Here is a 22261-nt window from a genome sequence, read left to right on the forward strand (position 1 = left end):
TTTAGTCATTTGGTGAGCAATTTCATATTTTTTCAGTGCACCTGTAATGGGAATGCTGTCTTTTTCATAACTAATGGATTACAGTAACCATTTTATTAAATGCAAACCAGTAATCCACTTTCATGTAGGCCTGTATTCCCTAAACTTGTGTGCGTGTGTGTGTGTGTGTGTGTGTGTGTGTGTGTGTGTGTATGTTCTTGTATTTTCACACTTATGAGGACCAAAAGTCCTCACAAGGATACAGTGTTTCCCACACATAGACTTTACTTGGGCGGGCCGCCCAGGTATATTAACGGCCGCCAAAATATATTTGGCGACCCATTTTAGCATTTTTTATTTTTATTTTTATTTTGTTATCCGTCCAAGAGAACGACGCCATCCGCGATCGATTAACTAGTGGACAATCTCCCCTCGCTCTAACTTACCCCTCCAGGGTTTCCCACACATAGAAAACTTTGTGACGGGTCGCCACAATATCAGCACTGACCGCCACAAATTTTCTTTTTTTTCACTATTTAATCGTAGAACTGCGTGTAGCGCTTTGATTCGCTCAGCCCCTAATTGCTCCACGCGATCTCTCTCTCTTGCTCCCTCTCTTTCTGTCTCTCTCTCTCTCTCTCTCTCTCACTTGCTCTCTCTGTTGCTCCCCCCCTCTCTCTCTCTCTCTTTCTCTCTCTCTCTCTCTCGCTCACTCTCTCTCTCACCGGACCCGTCTGTTCGCCTCCCACTGCACACACGTGAGGGATATTTTTTTCCATGCCAAGAAGATGGTCGACTGAATTCCCGAAAAGAAGAACTAACAGTTAACGTTACTCGGAATACAGCTGAGTTTCCGAGATTAGCACGCTGTATAGCCTAGCTGCTAGTCAGTATCCACTGAGTGGACTGATAACGTTAATATTAACTTTTTAACTCTGACTCTGAATGTTTGCTCCCTCAATCCAGATTAATATTGAAAAATATTTTCAAAGAAGGAAAAGGACTGGTCCTGAGGAGGAGCAGGACAGTCTGGACCAGAGGAGCTGCTGAGCAGTAAAACAGAGTAGATAATAATGTCAAAGGCTGTAATGTAACGATGTAAAGATACAGGAGAGACTGACAGCACAGAGAGATGCAGCAGGGCAGAGGGGCAGAAAAGCAGATTTCTCTGTAAAAGGAGTCTCATTTCTATTCTTCACCTTGTAGACAAAAGCAACAACAAACAGAACAGTGTAGCACTGTTTATATTTTTAAGTTATGTTATCTTTGACACAAAGTACTTTAGATATATACAGGTTAGTTATTTGTTTGACAAATGGAACTATTTAAAATGGAGTACATTAGATATTTTTTCAGCCATCCAGGTAATGGGAGCCTTTATTGATATTAGCCTATATATTGACAATATAAGAGAATACAAGAATAAAAAGGCACTCAAACCCCCCAACCCACCCCGGATACTCTTACAACAATCTGTGATGTTCGATTCATTCCAGGAGGTTAGGGGTTAAGGAATGAATTTAAAGTATAGTAATACAAACGTATGTGTGTGTAGTTGTCACCTGTTCTGTTTCTCGGTGTCCAGCAGTCTCTGGACCTCCCTGGTCCTCCTCTCAGCTTGGTTCTTCTCCTCCTCCAGCGCTGCCCTCCAGGCGTCCCACTGCCTCTCCTTCTCCAGCAGCTCGTCGTTCAGGGTCTCCAGCTCCAGAACCTGCTCCTCCAGCATGGTGCATGTGGTCTTCAGTGTCTCAATGTTCTGGTACAAAACAAGAGGATTTAGATGAGAAATAGCTTTGTCACACTAACTGTGCCAAGGACACACTTCAACTCCTCAGGTTGTCATTTGTTGCCTACCATCTTCTCAACAGGTGTAAAGATATAGTGGAAGGATGAACTTCTATTCATTCCCCATTTGGTTTGTTGTTATCCTCTGTATTCAGCTCAATGTAGTTTTTCTGGGCTGCGAAATAGCTCTTCCCCTATAGCTCCAGCTCATTCAACCCCTTATAAATGTTCAGGCTAAATAAATATGGCCATTTGTAAAGCTGAAAAAGCCTTGGTATTTCTCCCAAATAAGCAGGTAAGTAGGTCAACGCTATGTCATTATTTACGCACTTCTTCTTGATGGCTAACACTATCGCAGCCTTCAAGTGCTGTTGAAAGTAGTGATCAAAGTGGGAGAGTTGGAATTTTCTAGACTAGAGACTAGAGTTCTGAGATGTGACATTTAGGGGGTGGACAGCATGTAAGCATGTCAGCTGATGATAATGATGCAATTTATTACGATATGGTTTTCTTTGGCATCCATTGTAAATAACTAGTATTGCTGGATGTTTCTGTTTTGACTCTTTGTTTAACTTTTAGTTGTCACACATTTTTGTTTACGTGCCTGACATGGTTTTGATTTTGTCCTCTTCATTGTGCCACCAAAAAAATACTTTTTGTTATGGGGTTCCTTTTGTTATTTGTTATTATTTCTGATCAAAAGCACTTGAATGCGAGACAAGTCATATTTAAGACTTCCGACCTCGGAAGCAGGAGCTTACAAGGAGCACCTGAAGGCAGCATGAGCTACATCCCTGGAGTCAGACAATCTTACATAATATTCCTTTAAAAGGTTTCATGAGCCCAAGGGTCATGAAACTCATTCAACTTGTAAATAAACATGTAAACTTTCAATTCAAGTATGATTAAAAAGAAACAACAAAAGTGCAATTATAAAAGGTCCTTCGACAACAGCAGCGATACTCCTGTGGAGTTATTTACATGACATTTGGACACAGAAGGCTTTTCTTTGTTAGTCATGAGGCCTACACGAAGCTCTCTGTTTCATGTCTTACTACGCACTGCTTTAGACAAAGCACTGGGAGACAAATATAGCCTGTACTGGTGCTGCGGCAACGCCGCGGCCCTCTAAAGTCCAACGCTTCCACAGCTGACACGACCTGGGAGTGATGGGGATGACACATCCCTCCCACACACCACCCCGTCCCTCGTCTATGACTTCCATCGCTGGTTACACAACCAGCAGGACGGAGAGCGCTACAGAACACCCACACACACATCCTCCCACAGGGACAGTGCACACATCACACAGCCTCCTCGCTCTATCGCTCGCCACACAGCTTCATCCAGTACACAGTACATAACAACACTGGAATATTCCAAGAGCTTCTGCTGCCTGATTTACACTTAACACTGTCAGAGCTGGGAGGGCTGTCTGGGTCAGCTGTCACAGTTAATATGGAGATATGACATACTCTTTGTAAGTGAAAACCAGGTGTCTCAGTGGGTGTGGGTGGGAAGTGGGGTGTGGGAAGGAAACTGAGCAAGAGAATAGAGTAAAACAGATAATACTTTTGTGCTACTTCTTGGGCCAGTATGAGTTTTGAAGGCCAACATCAATCCCATTTTTGATCCCATTTTTTGTTATTGGAACTAACAATACCTGATATTTTGTGCTGATAATCAATATCTTTAAATTTGACTATTTTTATGCCAAAAACTACAAGAATTCAGAGTTTGTCATGGTGGAAAAGCCTCTGGAACAGCATTTAGACCATGGAACACTAAAACTCTCCATTGAAACCCAGGATAATAATACTAATACTAATGCTATTGCTACTACTACTACTATTACTACTGCTGCTACCACTTCTACCACTACTACTACTACAACAACTACTAGCACTACTAATAATACAAATAATATTTGTGCATACTGGAATTTGATCAAAATGTCAATTCAAAATCAATGCTGGTTAAGGACTTCCCATAGACAACCAGAGTAGCACTGATCAATTATCCAATTAATCAAACAAACTGCATCATATCTATCACATTGGAGGTAGATGACATTAGCTGGTTGATAAACTTCATTTTCTATGAATGTATGTTTGCTTTGGGAACGTAGGAAAGTGTCTATCAGCCTAAAGCTCACTGAATCAAGGCAGAGAATGTTTATGATGTATGATCAAAAGTTTACTGTGTAAACTTGATTAACTGAGGAACCTTGTCTTATGTGAGTATCTTTATGTGCCCCTCCAATGCCCATGAACACACACTTTTTTTATGTATCAAAATTGATATTCATTCATTTGCGGTACACACTTCAGGGTCCCAGGGGAGTGGAGCCTATTGGGTGGAACATTGGGTGGAGGGCAGGGAAACACCCTGGACAGGTCTCCAGACCATCACAGGTCTAACACACAGAAACGTACTCACATTCACGTCAAAAGCCGTAATTATACAAAGTGGACTATCCCGGTAAAGCAAACTCAAAATAACACAAAAGGTGTCAAACCAGGCACCTGTTTCTGGTTGTTGAGGTGCATCTCGCGGTCGGCCACCTCCCGGCGCAGGCGGTCCACGTCCTGGCTGAGCTGCAGACGGTCCTCGGTCTCGTCGGTGGCCTCGTCCAACTGCTTGGACAGGTAGAAGTTCTGGCGGTTCAGCTCGGCATTCTCCTGGGTCAGCGTGGTCAGCTGCTCCTCCAGGTCTGTGATCACCTGCAGGGAGTCATCAGGACACTCAGACTGCCAGGCAAAAATATAAGGAACGCCCACTCTTTTATACAAAATACACCGACCAGGTGAAAGCGGTGATCCCTTACTGATGTCTAATATTAAATCCACTTCAGTCATGAGGAGGATGTCGATACAGGGGAAGAGACAGGCAGTGAACCAGTGGTAAAAAAAAAAGGTTGGTAAACTATGACCTCTAGTCAGTGATCATCATAAGGCAAACAACCACCAATATAAACAAAATTAAATTATATTTTCAGAAAAAAGCATTAATTTATGCTCCTTTTTGTCCTTAAAAGACCCTATCCTCATATAACTTATAATAAAATGAGTAAGTCATGAAGTAATTCAATTGTTTTGAAATGAGCAATGAGTAATAAATTACGTTTTTGAGTAATGAGGCCGACACTGAACCTCATATAATTGACATCAGTTTGATACTACTTACTATGATGTATACTATTTAAGTTAGCCTGAAAGATGTACAGTATGTCGGCTTGTATCTGCATGAATGCATAAATCTGCATGTTTTATGCATATACATACATATACATTCATATACAATGTAAGTATAGTCCCAATGTACTGTATAAGAATAGTATACTGCATGTTGTTGTTCACGTGAAGTGGATCACAAAGCAAGAAAACAAATACTTGACCTGACACCCAACACAGTATAAAATCTGCTCCTGTTGCATCACATGGTGTGGATATCTAGGTTAGTGATATAATGCGGTTATCATTTTGTAATGATATGTAGGCTATTTGTATCACCCAGGCCGTGTCCAGAGCAAGGTGCAGGCTAATCAATTCATCAGCACCATTCCCTTCCCCTAATCAGCCAACACCACTGTGCACGCTGTATGGAAATGAGGGTTAGAGGCTGATGAAGCTGGCAGTTAAGAGCCCCTCATTCTCAGCTCTCATGGGAACCTGTGTACCAAGCAGAACTACAAGGCGGCGGAGGGAAAGAGGCAAAGCTTTTAAGTACGTAAATTAGCTGTCTCTTCTGTACTGAGCCAGTGCTTCTGCTCCCCCGAGGCGGGGGTCTGACAGCAGCAACTAAATACTTAAAGGAGGGGAGAGGAAGTCAACGGTGGAATGGATGCAGTGGTGATCTGGCAAGCCTCCATGTCTCCTCAACTCGTTCGTCATCCCAATGTACAGAGCGTCTCACGGACCGACAGTAAATCACGTCCGGAGCTTTGCATCCTCAACACTATTCAGTACAAACTGCACAACACTATTTGTGAATGCTGTGGGAGTACAGCGTATAAAAAGCCTGGTTAAATAGGCAGTAAGTCAGGCCCACTATGCGCTTTACTTCGAATTAACATAATATTTACACTGAGAGCACAACATTTTGAGGAACACCTGCTCTTTCGATGGAACAGACTGAGTAGCAGGGGTGTTGTGGTGGGTAAACCCACCTAAGCTCAGTTTACCCACATTTTTATTTACAAACAGAGTTTACCTGCCTTTTTAGTCTTTAAATCTTATAACCTAAATTCACAGTCTCCATCATTGTATCAAACTGGTGTGAGTTACATGACGATATGGTCTTTTGAGGGGAAAAAGATGCTTTTTAAGCCTTGAGACAAATTAGGCATGGATTGTGCAAAAGGGATGGATCTAAATATTAGAAAAGTGTTCTGTACAGGCTGTGCAGTCTGTCTGAAGTTTGAAATAACCACTCTCTAGTGGTCCACCATAACCACAATGTCAAAATGACCTTTTTTCCTATTTCTTTCCTAGGGTTGAGCAAAGCGCATGACCACCTAATGTTAGCAAAGTGTATTCAGAGCTAATGTACATAGAACAAACAGGTCCACACATTAAAAATAGAGTGGCATTAAAAGCTCTGCTTGTTGCTGAACTTTTGCTGTGTTTGCCTGAACAGCGGCCAGCTGAATCTATGGAGGATGCTTTCTGAACAGCTTGCGAGTGGGAGGATCTCAAAAGTAGGGCAATGGGATAAAGGGAGACCATTATGTATTAACCACTATGGTCGTGGTGGTTATTCAAACTATATGATTTTGAAGGTGGTTAAATCCCCCAAAACATAATAACCTCATTTCCCAAAGGTTATTAGTCGCACACTTCACCAACAAAGAGATATGGAAATTGTAGCTGGAGGTATCAATTTTTCCACAACAAGGATCAAAAAGGAAGAGCAGCATGAAAAGGAGAGGGTGTTGTTTTCAGAGTCACAGGGAGTCGTTTGAGGATTGATGGAAATAGAAAAGAAGCATTAATGTTTAAGTGAGGTTGGTCTAATTTATTCTGGGAAAACAGAAACGCATATGGATGGATGAACGATGTGGCCGGTATATCGTCAAGCTGGTTATATGTGATGATTCCACTGGGATTTGAATCAATGCCGAAGGAGCTGTCTATTCCTGGAAAGTGAGAAAGAAAAAAAAGAGGAGGGAGCGGCTTACCGCGCAGCTGTCTCTTAAGGCATCAAACTTGCGTTGGATCTCGTCTCTGTGGGCCTAACAGACAAGAGAAGACAGACAGAGGGACAGGTTTCACTGCTGTACGTTATATAACATCAAGCGCGATTAAAACATAGCGTAGCTCCAATACACCTCTACTTTATCACTCTCTCACTCTGAGCACGGTGATCTCCTCCTCGGCCTCGGCGGTGGTCTCCTCCAGCTCGGTCTTGGCCTGCTGCAGCTGGCCCTCCAGGGCGTGGCGAGCCGCCTGCAGGCCGCTGATCTGAGACTCGCGCTCCTGCAGCGACAGGGTCAGCTCCGTCACCTGGCGCTTGATCTCCAGCTTCTGCTCCTCGTGCTCCAGCCCAATCTACACAGGCAGACAGAAAGGGGTCATCCAGGGTCAGGGAGGAGGGGGTGATTCACCCCAGGGAGCAGACAGAGACATGCTGACACAACACAGCTCCACACAGGGACGAGAGGGCATTACACCTGACACTTCACCCTGCCTGACCCGGCCTCTGTTGTGCTGCTGTTTCCTGCTAAATCTGATTTAAGCACGATTTTTACTGCCCCATAGCACAAAATGACCATAATATATCTAGAGGGGGTTGACAGGGTTGTTTATCAACACCATGACTCAACGATTACTTCACCAGGTGCTGAGATTTCTGGCTTTCAAACTCAGAAGTTTTGAAGTCTAGAATCCTGATTTCCACGGCTTGAGTGCCCGACTTGTGGGGTTCAAGTAATACGTCCTGGTGGGAAATATCCAATATATCCAATAATTCTGTGTATCATCCTCCCAGACCTCCCTGCTTCCCCCTCCATACCCCTACAGCATCTCCTCACCTCTCTGAGCCTGGTCTCCAGCTCCACCACACGGCTCTTGTTGCTTTGCTCCTGCTGGCTCATCTTCTCTAAATGCTCCTCCAGTTTGGCGTTCTGGGCCTCCAACTTGCCGGCCTGAGACTCCAGGTAGAACTTCTGCTGACGAAGCTCGGAGATCATTTCCTCCTGGGCTTTCCTGCCAAGCCCATACACCCATATGGACATGCACAATAAGTTCAATAGGACGCAACGCAAACTGGCATTTTGGCATTATCTGTGCACACACTCAGAATGCAAAACATCAGGGGCACCTTCCTAGTATTGAGTTGCACCTCGTTTTGCATAATCCCTGTCTCAAATGGTTTTAAAAAATCCCTCTTTAACCTCTTGCCCTTCATCTCCATCTTGCCTTTGTGATTGAAGTGGATAGAATAAGGGTAATCGATAACGGATCATAGCTTTCACCTGGATTCACCACAGTGTATTTCATGGATGGGAAGGTGTTCCTAATACTTTGCACTCTCACTCACTGTATAGTAGTAGCACTATATCATTGTGTATCGGTACTTACATGTTTTTTTGGGTGTAGATACTGCTGTTGGCTGCCAGTTTGTTGGCCTCAGACAGCTCAGCAATCCTCTGCTCCAGACTGTTCATCTTAGAGTCCATAGCATTGATGGTCTGGATGGGGAATTATGGGCAATTTAACTTATTCTTCAATAAAACATTAAGTTCACATCACAGGCTCCAATTTGTATCAAACTATTATGGCTCATTATTTTATGCTTTACAGTAACCTAGCCGCAGATTATTCAAAACCAGAAATCTATGTCAGTGTGATGAATGTGAAAATAGGTCTGGAAGGGAAGAGTGTTCCTACCAAGCTGGCCAGCTCTTACCGCCTTCTGCTCGCTGATGATGCTGCACTTCTCCCGCACCTCCTCTTCATATTTGCTCTGACTGGACTCCAGCATCTCCTTATCAGCCATGTCCGCCTTCATCTGGGCCTCCAGCACCTGCTCAATGCCAGACAGCCCACAGAACCACAACCAGGATATCACTTCAACGGCCAGGGAGTGGTGTGAAAATGACATAGCTCTCACATCCACAGAACTCTCCCACAGCAATTCCAGCTAAGAATGAAGGTTCAGGTTCAGGACACACTGTCTGAAAGTGCATCAGGATATACCAAGCCGGCATATTTCTATTTTTACGTAGCACCTAAGATCTTTGTGTATGTATGTGTGTGTGTGTGTGTGTGTGTGTGTGTGTGTGTGTGTGTGTGTGTTCTGAAACTCGACCTTTATCTTATCTTCATAGAGCTGCTCCTTCTGCTCCAGATGCGTCTCCATGCGCTGGGCCGTGGCTTGGGTGTCTCGCAGATTCTCCTCCAGCTCCTACACAAAAAAACAAGCATGAAGTGATTCACTCCAAATTGAGACATCCGTCATTTGAAAGACACCAATACATTCTCTTACAAAATGAGTGGTAGCACAACATTAAAACAAATAATGGTAGGTGGAAAGTAACAAAGTACATTTACTCAAGTACTGTACTTAAGCACAATTTTGAGGTACTGGCACTTTACTTGAGTATTTCCATTTTGTAAGACTTTATACTTTTACTCCACTACATCTCAGAGGGAAATATTGTACTTTTTACTCCACTTTTTACTACGTTTTTGAAAAAAGGATGTGCAGCACAAAATTCTTCTACAGTGATGACAGTGGGTACAAACTGTGTTTATCACGTGTCTCTCCTAATTATTTCAGCTCTACACAAGAGATAAAAGGCGGGATACCAATATCTTATCTGCCATCTGCTGGATCTGCTGGGCCTTGCTCTGGATGTCTTCCTTCAGTTTAGTCTCCCGGCGCTCCACAATCTCTAGCCTTTTTAGCTGGTTCTCCAGAGTCTTCCTACCATCCTGCACACATAAACACAAATAACACACAGACACGCACACACACACAGACACACACAGACACAAACACAAGCAGGTGTGCATGTACACACAAACACACACACTGCTGTTAATTGTCTTACAGAATAGCTGCACGAGTTTCACAGCCAAAAATTCAGGTCAAAAGATCCAGAGTGCCAAAGAGTGCATGTTGCCATGTTGGAGAACATTGCGTATTTCACAGGAACGCCAATTAGGCCTAAAATTACCACTTCAAGGAAGGACTGGTGATATAGCAGCTGAATCTGTTTGGCTTGTTAATGATACACCTCTGCGAGGTTTATGCCTCATTATTCAAGTTCCTTATAAATGGTTCTAAAGAGCCCATTTGCATTCATGTGTGCTGGTGTGAGAGGTCTTAGGAGCTGTTTGAATTTGACCACACACGCATTTTCTTCCCTCTGACTCTATTGTCTGAATTATGCTAATTAACAAATTTACATGTCTAGTGCCTGATGCCAAGTGCCATTTTAGAAGAACTCATAACAACACCAACTGAAATGCCAGAGACAAAATTAAAGTAGCATGATGCATGTATCAGTGTCAGGACAAATTTGTAATAGCAAATCAAATCCATCAGCAAATGACCTAGCCAGGAAAAATAGTGAATTGGGTACACCCTGCAAACCACACTAAAAGCTATTAATATATACAGTATATTGTATGTAGATTACATACAGTATATATACTGTATATATATATATATAGCAGAACCAAAAACATGGAATAGTGGTATGGAGGTGATCTGAACTAGTGAAATGTTCATATAACTAAAATCCAGTGAAGTATTATGTTTATCTAAAAAGCCAACCAAAACCATTTTTCCAATAATCAAATAATGCAAGAAGTGATGCAATAAAAAACTAAGCATTGGGACAGAATGACAGAAGTAAATTACTTGCATAGAGAGTGGTGGAATAAAGAGTCGCCATTTTTTAAAAGCCACCTAAAAGAGAGGGATTTTTTGCCTTTTGCTAAATTTAGATACTGTTTAGGCATTCATGACGCACCCAAAACTTTATCTGGCCTGCAGTAAAACTGTGTACAAAAACAGTTTGTCAACATTATATCAGAAGCAGGCCATCACAGAGCCACGGGAATCACTGAACCGCTGGAGAACCAATTAACAAAATGTCAGTGGCAGACTGATTAGTGCAATAATACCAGTCAAAGTAACTGCTTTCTTGTTCGAGACATACGGTTTGTCTTCATAGAATTAAATTAATGGGGTGTTTTGGAGATATTTGTGAAAACAAAAAAGCAATTGTAAAGTGATTGTACCGAACTACATACTGTAGACTTTATACACTGGAGTCTGGAGTGAAGTGGGTACAAAGCTGAGACTCTTGTGGTTCCAAAGAGCCTATTTGTTCTCATGTGTGATAATGCGGGATGTCTTTGGAGGCATTTGCAGGTAGCAAAACTTGTTTTGTTCAGCTTTACCCTGCTCTACGGACAAAAATACTAACAAAATGGGACAGTGAGGTAGCTCTACAGGCCAGGACATACAAAAATAACACAAAAACAAGCGTCTTTGCTTTTCAAAATGCAATTATGATCCACTGAAGTGTGATGCACATGGTAGCAGGTTTATAGAGGATGATATATCTTCATAATAACAGATGTCAAACACTCAGGGCACAAAAATATGCGACGTGCTATCACAACACAAAGTCTTCCATGGGAGGTGCAAAAACAGCCCGTTTCCAAGAGTACATATGGGCTCTAATAATCTGCTTAGCAAATTTACTCTTCTTCACATACTGTAGTGTAGAGCAGTAAATTACATAAATACAGATAAAAACGAGAGAAAACATGCACATCATCAATTTGAAGAAACAAGGCCAGAGCAACGTGTGTGTGTATGTATGTGTGTGTGTGTGTGTGTGTGTGTGTGTTCACGGAGGTGTGTATGTACTTCTGTCTCACGCAGGCGTCTACGCAGGCTGTCACTGGAGTCCTCCTTGGTCTGCAGCCTCTCCAGCTCTCGCTCCATGCGCTCTTTGGCCACTCTGATACTCTGGAGGAGATCTGTAGCCTCCGCACTGGCCTTTATCGCCTGGGAGTAAAAAGTAAAAACAAATCGATCAAACAATATTAAGACTATGATATGTTCTTTATAAATAGCTCCACAGATTACATTTGCATTCATGTGTGATGATGTGAGAAGTCTATTCTAGTGAACCTTAATAAGAAGGTTAATTTAAAGATCCCACATTGTGCAAAACTGTTTCTTCCTTTGCCCTTTCATATGTAAGCTTTTTGTCATTGTATACAATAGCCGAGAAAATGTGAAATCTGAACCCCTCCCCTTTTGCCATGGTTTCATTGTTTAAAAATCATGTAATTCTACAAGCCGTCTTAGTGACATAACTCAGTACTGACAATCTGCATTTGACCACCCTAAGGTGAATAACCACTCCCACTCACTGAGTCTCATTTCCTAGCTTTTCTTGTCAGAGCCAAAAGCCCAATCATCCAGTCAAAATTAACGGCCACAGAAAACAGCCTGTTCTTTATAATGGAGACACTGAGACGCTGGAACACACTACAAAAGCTGGAGTTAGGTGGGTTTTTTGCTAATTGCGATACACTTCACAAGCCTTTTTTAAACACCACAGGGAACTGTGTTAAATTGCTAAAAAAGAGTAAAATGTGGGATCTTTAAACATAATGAAAGGTCTAAATTAACTTTTCAGAATTTTCAAAGTTGCATGTCTAGTGTCTGATACCATATGCCATTTTAGAGAAACTCATAACAACATCAACTGCAATAGTAGAGGCAAAATAAAATAAGATGACACAGTGTACTGGTGAAAGTTGCTCAAGTAAAAAAACTCCTACTGATTATTTCATGAACAGGTCTGAACATTGAGTGGAAAGTCGACCTATCCAAAATGTGGGCCAGTCAGCCTTCAACATCGACACCACAAACTCCCATGTTCTTCTCAGAATGGATGGTAATTTTAAACATTCATCTCTAGGAAAAGACAATTGGGATGAAATCATCTTCTCTAATGAGGCAAAATTGTTTGATTGCTGATAATTAAGCAGTAACTCTTGTTTTAAAAGACAGCTTAATTGTTCTCAGGCCATAGACCAGCATCTGCTTGACTACACACCGGAGTTCAACTAGTCATTAGCGGGGAAGAGAGAGAGAGAGAGAGAGAGAGAGAGAGAGAGAGAGAGAGAGAGAGAGAGAGAGCGAGAGAGAGAGAGAGCGAGAGAGAGAGAGACAGAGAGGGATTTTTTTTTCACTTTCGCGTGAGAGTGCAGGAACGCTGTTACATCTCTTGTCTTTGGGAGTACATGCTCATATAAATTATCCATTAAGTTGCCCAACAAAAATATTTCACCTTGGCCAGCTTATCTTGAAGATCCTGAATCTTTGCCTGCTGCTCAGTATTGGTCTGAAAAAGAAAAAGACAGATTTTTGTAGACAGACTTTAAGCCTGTCATCCCGCATTAAAGTCACTATAACTTGTTGGTGTCCTCATCCGGAAATATATTTTGCTGTCATCACCAATCACAGAAAGATATGACTTATGTTATATGAGGCTATAAATCAGCTCACTAAACTACCTTTTCCAGCTTAGCCATGAGCTCCTCCGTGTCTGCTTTGCCTTGTTCTTTGGCCTGTGAAAATATGGAAACATCTGTGACCTCCCTCCCAAACATTATTACAGCAAGTAGACAGTCAGGTAGAAAGTCAGTCATGACAACAAGCGAGTTAAAGGGCCAGTGCAACAAGAATCACATCTCTCAATCTCATGGTGTTGTAAAAAATATTAGAACTGTTAGTGTAGTTTGAGAAACTCTCCTTCTGGTTGTCAACAGAATCAAACCTCTTTAGATATCAGATCAACTTACATTACATGCGAATGAATATAATAATATACCCAGGCTTTAATGAATACTATGACTGGTCAACAGTATACACAGTGAATGAGCTGCCGCCTTAGTCTATCTGACAGTAGCCAGCAAGCTGCTTCCTGAGCTAGCCAAAATCACCATGCTTCCATTATGGATGCAGTGGATGACAAAATTAGAGGGAAAGATTACTGTCCTGATCACTTTGTCCTGCAAGCTTTGTCTGCAAATGGTATTAAAACACTTGGATTTGCTAGTCATTTGATGTTGAAGAAAGGAGCGGTACCTTTGCTTTTCATGGACCAAGAAGCAACAAATTTAGACTTAAGTAACACTAACGCAAGGTATCTTGGTTAGCTAATGTGGTGTTGCTGCGCATGTCGCCAAGGGCATGCACCCTCAACCTACTGAGAATTGGCTGAGCGTCTATTGCAAACAGATGCAATTGTAAGTTACATCAGTTGAGTAGGAATCCAAGCATGGGGGACCATTTATACTGTCACTTTACCTGGAAAATACTTCCTGGAGACTGGAGAAGACCTTGAAATCAGTAATAATCTACCTCTAACCTGGTCTAGTTACCATCCTATCAAAATTGCATAGAGCAAGAGGCTCTGAAGCAGTTATAACAAATTAGATGAACCACTGAAACTGAAAAAATGACACCACTTGCTTTGGAAATCCATAGCAAGCTTCTCCTGGTGGAATTACATGTAACATCATTGCACTAGATCTTTAACAGCTTTAGTTACAGTGTAGACCTTCTGCATCCTCTGCTGGTAGTCTGCAGACTTCCTCTTCAGCTCCTCGCTGGTCTGCCGGGACTCCTTCAGCTCAGCCTCGTACAGGTCGCTACGGCGACGGGCGGCAGACAGGTCCTCCTCCAGTTGTCTGATGGCAACTCGCATCTCCTCCAGCTGGGCATGATACTCCTGTACAAAGATCCCATAGAAACCCAGCATGAGAGAGGACCAGAGGAGAGGAGAGGAGAGGAGAGTGATAAACCCAATAGATATCCAATAAATATCCAACATGGTGAAAAAAGTAGCAAATTAAATTATATAAAAGTTGTTATTTGGCAAACAATTGAATATTTGGAGGTGGGTGGGTACAGGGACAGTCATCACAGTAGAACAGGTGTAGCCACACTGATGGTATAAAGAGTTACTGAACAGAGAGAAAAGCGAGGTGGAGGGAAAAAGCAGAACAGCCAGAGTCATTTAGCGCACTTGTCTGTTAATGAATAATTAGTCACAGCCTAACAGCCTTCATCTCCAGCTCCTCGTCAGGTTACAGGGCACGCTGCCTGTCTGTCAGGATAATAAAAAGTAGCATCCTCCTGCGCCCAGGGAGAGTGACGCTCATCTGACAATACATCAAGACAGACGAGGTAGACAGCATCAGCAGTGGAAACAATACTGAAATACTTTTACTGAAGTGGAACGACTGTTACCTGAGTTTACTCTACTTAAGGCACAGAAAGAGTATTGGGTATCAATCAATTAAAAGTAAAAGAGTATCACATAAAAAGTACTCAAGAAGTTAGTTACCAGAGGAGAGTTACTACAGGAGAATAGCAAAACAAATCCTCTCAACCTATCACAATGACATGTTATATGTTAAATATTAACATAAATACAAACATTATTTATTTTGTTATTAACATAAAATGTCAGAACACGTTTTTCTCAGTGGATAAAGCCAGAGTGTATTTCCTGTTTTATTCTGATGAATGACTAAATGGCTGGTAATTTACAGTGGGTTTTGTAAAAATGTGTAAAAAGTAGTAAAAAAGTATTTACAAAATGCTATGTATACCGTGACAATCTCATATATATTGCTATTTATTCATGTAAAATCCCCTATAAAACAGAAATGACAAAATATGTAAAAAGCCTCTGTAAACCTGTAATTTTATTAAGAAGCATCTTGTCAAATTTGGGGGAAATATCTACAAATTAAGTTGAAAAAAGAATTTGTTTTGCATACAGGAAATATGTAATTTTGAGAAAATTAAAGGTTTTTAGCTAGAGTTGTGCTTGGTGTACTTCACGCAGCTGGTATAAAAATGGACCAATTAACTGTTTTTGATGATTGTTTTATATATATTATGAGGTTACAGTAGTTATAAAAGAAAAATATTATAAAATCTCAAATTGAGCAAACAGTCAAAATTGCCATTTTCATCTGTGGTGCCTTGTCTTAAGATTTTGTGCATTTGCCAAAATCCTAATAAAGCTGGTATAAACAATGAGAAGTAAAGTCCAAACTACTGTATTTCAACATAAATCCAAGCTCTCATTTCACTAAAATATAAGGTGTACTCAAGAAAAAGCAGGACTACATTCTTAAATGATGGCAAGGTAGAAGTAAAAATGCAGACTTTTACCTTTAGGATCGGTGCAAGCCTGTCACCACTACCTCCCTTACCCCCACTTTCAATTAAGAGAGCTCCTCCTGTTCTCATTGAATTTTACATTCCTGTAAGTATTCCATCAGCGAGGACTGGCTGGACCTCCTGGGAACCGCCTGTCATTTGCTCTCCATGACTCACCAATACCAAGCCAATACAAAGCAGGAAATGATTTTCAAATTCCTCTAATTCATCAGCAAAAGAATGACTCAGTCTAAGGAAATTAAAGAGAAGGGAATGTAGCTTTCCGCATAATTTCCAAGAACTGAGAGTTTATGGAGCGCTTATTGCAGACAAACACTTGTAAGTATTGTGTCCTTGGTTCATTCAGTAATCTATTGCAAGACGATGCAATTGTAAGTATTTGCGTCAGTTGTGTAGGAATCCATCCTGTGGGGGCCATTTATACAGTCACTTTATGACTACTCTCCGCTTCCTGGAGACTGGAGAAGACCTTCAAATCAGTAATAATCTAGATCCAACGTGGGTACTCACTATCTTAGGCCAATAGTACTGCTGCTTTACAAGTTTAATACTTCCTAGAGACTGAGGAAGACCTTCAAATCACTAATAATTTATCTCTCCTGTATTCTATCTCCAACTTGGGGCTACTTACGATCTCTGTTCAACTTTCACTCAGAAGAAGTGATGAAGAAGCTTCATCACCAGACAATCCAAGGAAAAAGATACACTGGACACACTGTTTGACTGACAAATGATCTCTTTTGCAGTGCAAAAACACCACAGCAATGACTGCTTAGCATAGTAACAAAGATGTTACCAAAATCAAAAAAGAAGATTTTCAGGATTTCCACTTAATAGGAAGAATCCATCCTAAAACACTTAAACATTAATAGTAATAATAACAATAGTATACAGTGCTGTAAGCACATGTGCACGCAGACACACACACGCACACACACGCACACACACACACACACACACATACACACTCTTCCCTATTGCCCTGACCTGCTCACTCCTGCTGGGAGCTTCAAACGGGGAGGTGGAGCACAGGCTGACGGCTCTCAGCATAGAAGAAACTAATCCACCGTCCTAAGAAAAACACCACGGCTTTCTCCCTCTTTCCCCTGCCTCTTTCTTTCCCCAACCAAACAGATTAAGGCAATCCTTTCTTTCAGTCGTTTTTAGATGAAGACTTCGCCTGACATCTGAAAAGAACTTCAAAAAGTAAACTGTTTATGCCAGAGGAACGATGCCTTGACCCAGAAACAGGTAAGGTGGACAAGTAAACTTTGGCGTTAATGAGTATTCTGAAAGTTCTCCCATGGAGGCTGGGGATTCCTCATGCAGTAAATATTTGAAGATACTGATGCCAGTTAAAAACACTGCTTTTTGTGTTAAAACAAGCAAGATAAAAACCGCGCTGTGTTCTTGAATTATACTTTGTTCTTGCAACTTCAGTGAAACTGTCTTTGCAGATCTTTGCGTGTCCTAATGGTTTTGGCACAGATTGTTTTTCTCTGAAAATGAATCTATCTTCAATCTCTAATGTTTGTTGATCCAACACTGCATGGCTTCTGCATGAAGATGATAAACACAGCAGTCATATGACAGCGCGTGGGAGAGCGATGCTTTTCAAGATGTAACACTGGATTTAGCTGGCGCAAATATCCTGCTGAAAGGCACCCATGGGGACACAGTCATATAATATAAAGTCTCTTATGACAGGATAGGATGACAATCTAGGAATACAGGAAATGACAGTCTTAATAAGTTTGAAGATATTAGCTACATTCATGTTGTTTTAATCCATGTGTCCCCAGTAGACCATTTCTTCTGGTGCTCAATGCTAACACTTTAGCATACACTATGTTGAATGACAGTGGGCCACTAGGATTATTCATTGAAGACTAGAAGAAGACTTTGGTTTTAATAATAAAAAGTTATTAGTGGTTTATATTTTCTGATCTTTTGGTCTTTAGGGTTAGGGTTATCATTAAGTCAATTTAGCTAATGTAGAAGGTTTATTTTTGGAACTATTTCAGGTAAGCAACCACATATTCATCCGCTGGGCGGTGATGTTTAGCTGTACACAGTCGCCCACCACCTTCACTTCCTATCGAATCAAGGAAAGTAGTCCCTGATAGTTCACAAGAATATGTTATTTTTATATCACATTTGGTGAACATTTTACCAATCTCCTACACAAAACTGCCAGACTTGGCTGCATATCATTCAGGTTTACTTACCATTTAGCTTTAGAGCTGCTACAAGTTCTCATTTTCTCATTTTTGAGATAATGCTAGTATATTACTATCACTCAACATAGTGTTTTTAAAGTGTTTGCATGGAGCACCGGAGTGAATGATCAGATGATTTTGGTGTCTATGTTCTCATCACTTAAAGGGTAAGTTGACCAACAGGCCAATCTCCCAAAAACTCTGTGTTTCTTTAAGGGTCTTGCTCAAGACCACCTCAATGGTAGCTGTTGAGGAAAGGGAGAGTGTAATACATTCACTTTCCCCACTCAGTGTTTCCCAGGCGGTCCAGGGATTTGAACCAGCAAACCTGCTTCTCTAACCTTTAGGTTACTCCCGCCGTCTAACAGGCATCACTGGTTACAGGCGGTATGTCATGGGTTTGTCACAAATCCTCTGTTTCCCAAGCTGTATGATCTAAGGCCCCGGCACCTCATCACGACAGCCTGCCCACTGCACCAGCGCTCTCTTCACTCGTAGGTATATGGCTCTCATCACCATGGCAACCATCGCACAATGTATTCAGCGCCTGGTAACCAGCGCCAGTGTAGGCTGAGAGAAACAGGTTGATTTTCTATTACCTTTTTTAAGAAAAATGGTGCATGATGCCAGGGAGAAGATTTGTCATGCCTTCTCTCTGTTGTCCTCTGCTGTCAATCTCGCAACAGCCTAATTCCCAAAATTGGCAGTTCTTGGTCATGTGGTGCCTCCACAAACGCAGAAACATACACACAAACACACACACATATGCCCTATACACACAATCTCATCACACAGACAATTTGAGTAATGAAGGGCTGTGTGTAAATCTCCCCTGTCTCTTTGTCTATTGAAAGTGTCCGTCATTCCAGAGAGAACCACACTGTTGACCCAGCAGAGACACAGCATGAGCTGCAGCACTAAAGGTTTTCTTATCCACACGCATCTGAAGGGCATGTGACTGCACATTGAAACTAAGCATGGCGCTGCTGTCACTCATAACTAAAGTTGGTGCTTTGCTTTTTCTAGCTTGAATTGAAAGTTTACATGGCCATTTATGTGTTGAGTGAATTTCGAAAACCCTTGGAACCTTGAAACCTGTTAGAACCCCATTGTAACATTTCAAAGATAAATGAGTGTCAGTGGGAAAGTAGGTCTTTTTTTCATCATTCTGGCAAATCTAGTTTTTACAGGTATGTGGTTTTCATCAGTGATTGTCTTCTATGAGATCAAATAAAAAAGCCTTGTAGCTGATCAAAAGCCTTTTACAAGTGAATACTGTCTGTAAGTGAAATGCGTACATCTTTATTGGACAGGGCTTATGAAAAAGAAATGCACCATGACGCATATCTGAGCCAACTGTAGGTGTTGAATGGTATACTGATTGCACCCCTACAGTGAGTGGTAGGGTTCCCACATCATGTGCCTGTGTAATTAACGCTGAGAGGGGCTCCCTTCTCTCCTCACGCCTCACACTGTTACAGCCTCGGTGGCTTGACCTGCTCCATCTGATCTCCAGTGTCAAAATGTTCTCTACCCGCTCTTTTTCTAAAAGATTATTCTTTTACCATTTCTGCTTTATTATGCACTGCATACAGCCATAACTGCACATATCCATCTTAACAAGTAATTTAATCTAGTATAAATGTAGAAGTTACCCTGTGCACAGCGGTGCTATTCCCCTGGGTGCCACCGGGGCAGGAGGAATCTCAGTCAAATAATTAGTTCTCCAGCGCCCACCAGAATTACTTAGATCAGCGCTTTAAAGAGAAGATACAGATCGCATATAGAGTTTTCTCTCTATAAAACAAAACAAAATATGTATCATAAATAGTAGAAAAATAGATATGAAAATAATTTGTCTCTATCAGGTGCCTCTACTGATACCTGTCCTTAGGGGAACTTGACAGGGGGTCAAGTCCCCTAAGGACAAATTACTTACTACTATTTATGATATGTAGTCTACTCTGTTATGATGTAATATGTAATATTTTGGATCTCTTAGTAGGATCTTAGGATTAGTCTATAATTGAGTACTTTTTTGTATTGAAAAACTTGTGCTATGCTGAATTCATTGTGATTAATGAACTCATCATGTTACTGTTGATCACATGTTCTCTGTTAATCAGCAGACTGACAATTTCGGTGCACACCTGGTGGCAATCAAACACAGAGCGAACCTGATGAAGCAATGCATGCAAAATGCATCACTGCTTCACTCCTTGGTTTTTATGGTCTACAATTATTATGTACCGATCAGTAAAGGTTTAAATTTAAATAATTCTGGTGTGCGCTTGAGTACTAATTATTTCATTTAATCTAGTATTGAGTCTTAAAATCCTAAGAGAAATATTCTGCCAATGGGGTGAGATCATTTCACTTGTTTCCAATGTAAATCAAAGAATCTCCTTGAACCAATGAAACTGATTTAAATTTTATTGATACTAGCACAGTGATCTTGTTTCAAGATACTCACGCTTGTTGCTGGAAAATTCCTGAAACAACTGAAATTACATTGGACACAAGGGGGAATTATCTAACCCATTTGAGTTTTTCAGACAAAAAATTTAATGTGAGACTAAATGACTTGTTAAGATGGACTTGTCTGCAGTGTGAGACAAGTATGAGTATGACAGGAAAGCTCTGAGAAAGAAAGAGGTGATGACAGGCAGCAAAGGTCACTGGAAAGGTGGGAGGGAGAGGTGAGCATGACTGACAAAGGTCATGAGCCAGATTTGAACCCACAACATGAGGAGTACATGGCATGCACTTCAACCCACTGGTCTACCAAGATCCCCCCCCCTACCTGCTCTTTGATCTCCTGAAGCTTGTTGCTCTGCTCCCGGATGTCGTGGAGCAGCTGCAGCGCTTTGTCGTCCTCCTGTGACACCTCCATGCGCGCCTGCTCCAAACTGCGCTTCAGACTCTGAAACCAAAACACACACATACTGTCAGCACAGATGACCAAAGACAATTTGGGAGCTGTGAAGCTCCGTACTCTACAGTCATTCATATTGTTATTTAAAACAGTGTGAGCAATACACACAAACAGGCATGCACACACACACAGGTTAGACTGATATATCAGGCCGATATTGGCCTTTTAATACAAATCAGATGTCGTCCACTGCCGATATAAAGACAAGATATAATGGAGGTGAGGATGTGACTTTACTCAACTGTTTCAGCGTAGTCAGTCTGTAAAACTTGCAATCAAACCTACTTCACCATGCCTTAAAGAGTTGTTTACCCACCTAAAAGAATTGCATTAGTCTGGGTTTCAATGGAGAGTTTTAGTGTCCCTTGATGGTCTAAATGTTGTTTCAGAGGCTTTCTCTACCCAGACAAGAATAAAATTCTGGCAGAAACGCTGAATCCGTGCAACTATTTTTATTTTTTTTTGGCATGAAATTTAAAGATATTGAATACCAGCACAAAATATCAACTGAAATCCAAAAATATCAGAATCAGCCTTCAAAAACCCACTGCAGTCAAACCCTAATGCACACACATACACACACAAGCACACACATACACACACACACACATACACTCTTTGAACAAGTAAAACAGCCCGTGTAAGGGCCACTTCAGTAGCTACAGGGCCACTCACACTGCATTCGGTGATGTAGGTTGCCAGGTCTTGTTCCAGGATGGTCCTCTGGGTCTCCGAGGCCTTCAGCTCTACATCCTTCTGCTGCAGCACTGTCTCCAGGTCAGACATCTTCCTCTGGACGAGTGAGATCTCCTGTTCCATCTGGAAACGAGACATCGAACAGCAGCGTGAGCCTGACTTTTCTCTGACAGCTTCATTTTAACATTTCATGAATCTCTGGAGCTAATAATAATAATTATAGGTCAAGTAAAAGCAAGCCTAAAAAAAGTGAAGGAAATGTAAATGAATGAGTTAGTACAGCATTTCTATTGGCTTTTTTAGGGACTATACACTCTACTACTGAAGATTTAAGTTAACACCAAAACTTGGAAATTCTTTAGCTCCTCAGCCTGAGCTTATCATCTCAGCATTTGTGTGTGTGTGT

The 22261-nt window shown here is 41.5% G+C and overlaps 1 protein-coding gene across 1 annotated transcript in view; it reads right to left on the reverse strand.

Annotated features, from left to right (window-relative positions):
- Positions 1-21978, reverse strand: part of citb (citron rho-interacting serine/threonine kinase b) — a 41097-nt gene extending 19119 nt beyond the window's left edge. Inside the window, exons 1-15 of the mRNA XM_071922245.2 lie at positions 21811-21978; positions 21028-21147; positions 14369-14539; positions 13320-13373; positions 13094-13147; positions 11656-11796; positions 9576-9701; positions 9076-9171; positions 8674-8790; positions 8346-8455; positions 7796-7970; positions 7116-7313; positions 6944-6997; positions 4290-4487; positions 1542-1735 (exon numbers count right to left, since the gene is read on the reverse strand). Of these exons, the coding sequence (XP_071778346.2) occupies positions 1542-1735; positions 4290-4487; positions 6944-6997; positions 7116-7313; positions 7796-7970; positions 8346-8455; positions 8674-8790; positions 9076-9171; positions 9576-9701; positions 11656-11796; positions 13094-13147; positions 13320-13373; positions 14369-14539; positions 21028-21147; positions 21811-21978 (1976 nt within the window). The remainder of the gene's footprint in view (positions 1-1541; positions 1736-4289; positions 4488-6943; positions 6998-7115; positions 7314-7795; positions 7971-8345; positions 8456-8673; positions 8791-9075; positions 9172-9575; positions 9702-11655; positions 11797-13093; positions 13148-13319; positions 13374-14368; positions 14540-21027; positions 21148-21810) is intronic.
- Between the last annotated feature and the right edge of the window lie 283 nt (positions 21979-22261).

Source organism: Centroberyx gerrardi, chromosome 8 (genome assembly GCF_048128805.1).
Source record: "Centroberyx gerrardi isolate f3 chromosome 8, fCenGer3.hap1.cur.20231027, whole genome shotgun sequence".
Classification (NCBI taxonomy): Eukaryota; Metazoa; Chordata; class Actinopteri; order Beryciformes; family Berycidae; genus Centroberyx; species Centroberyx gerrardi.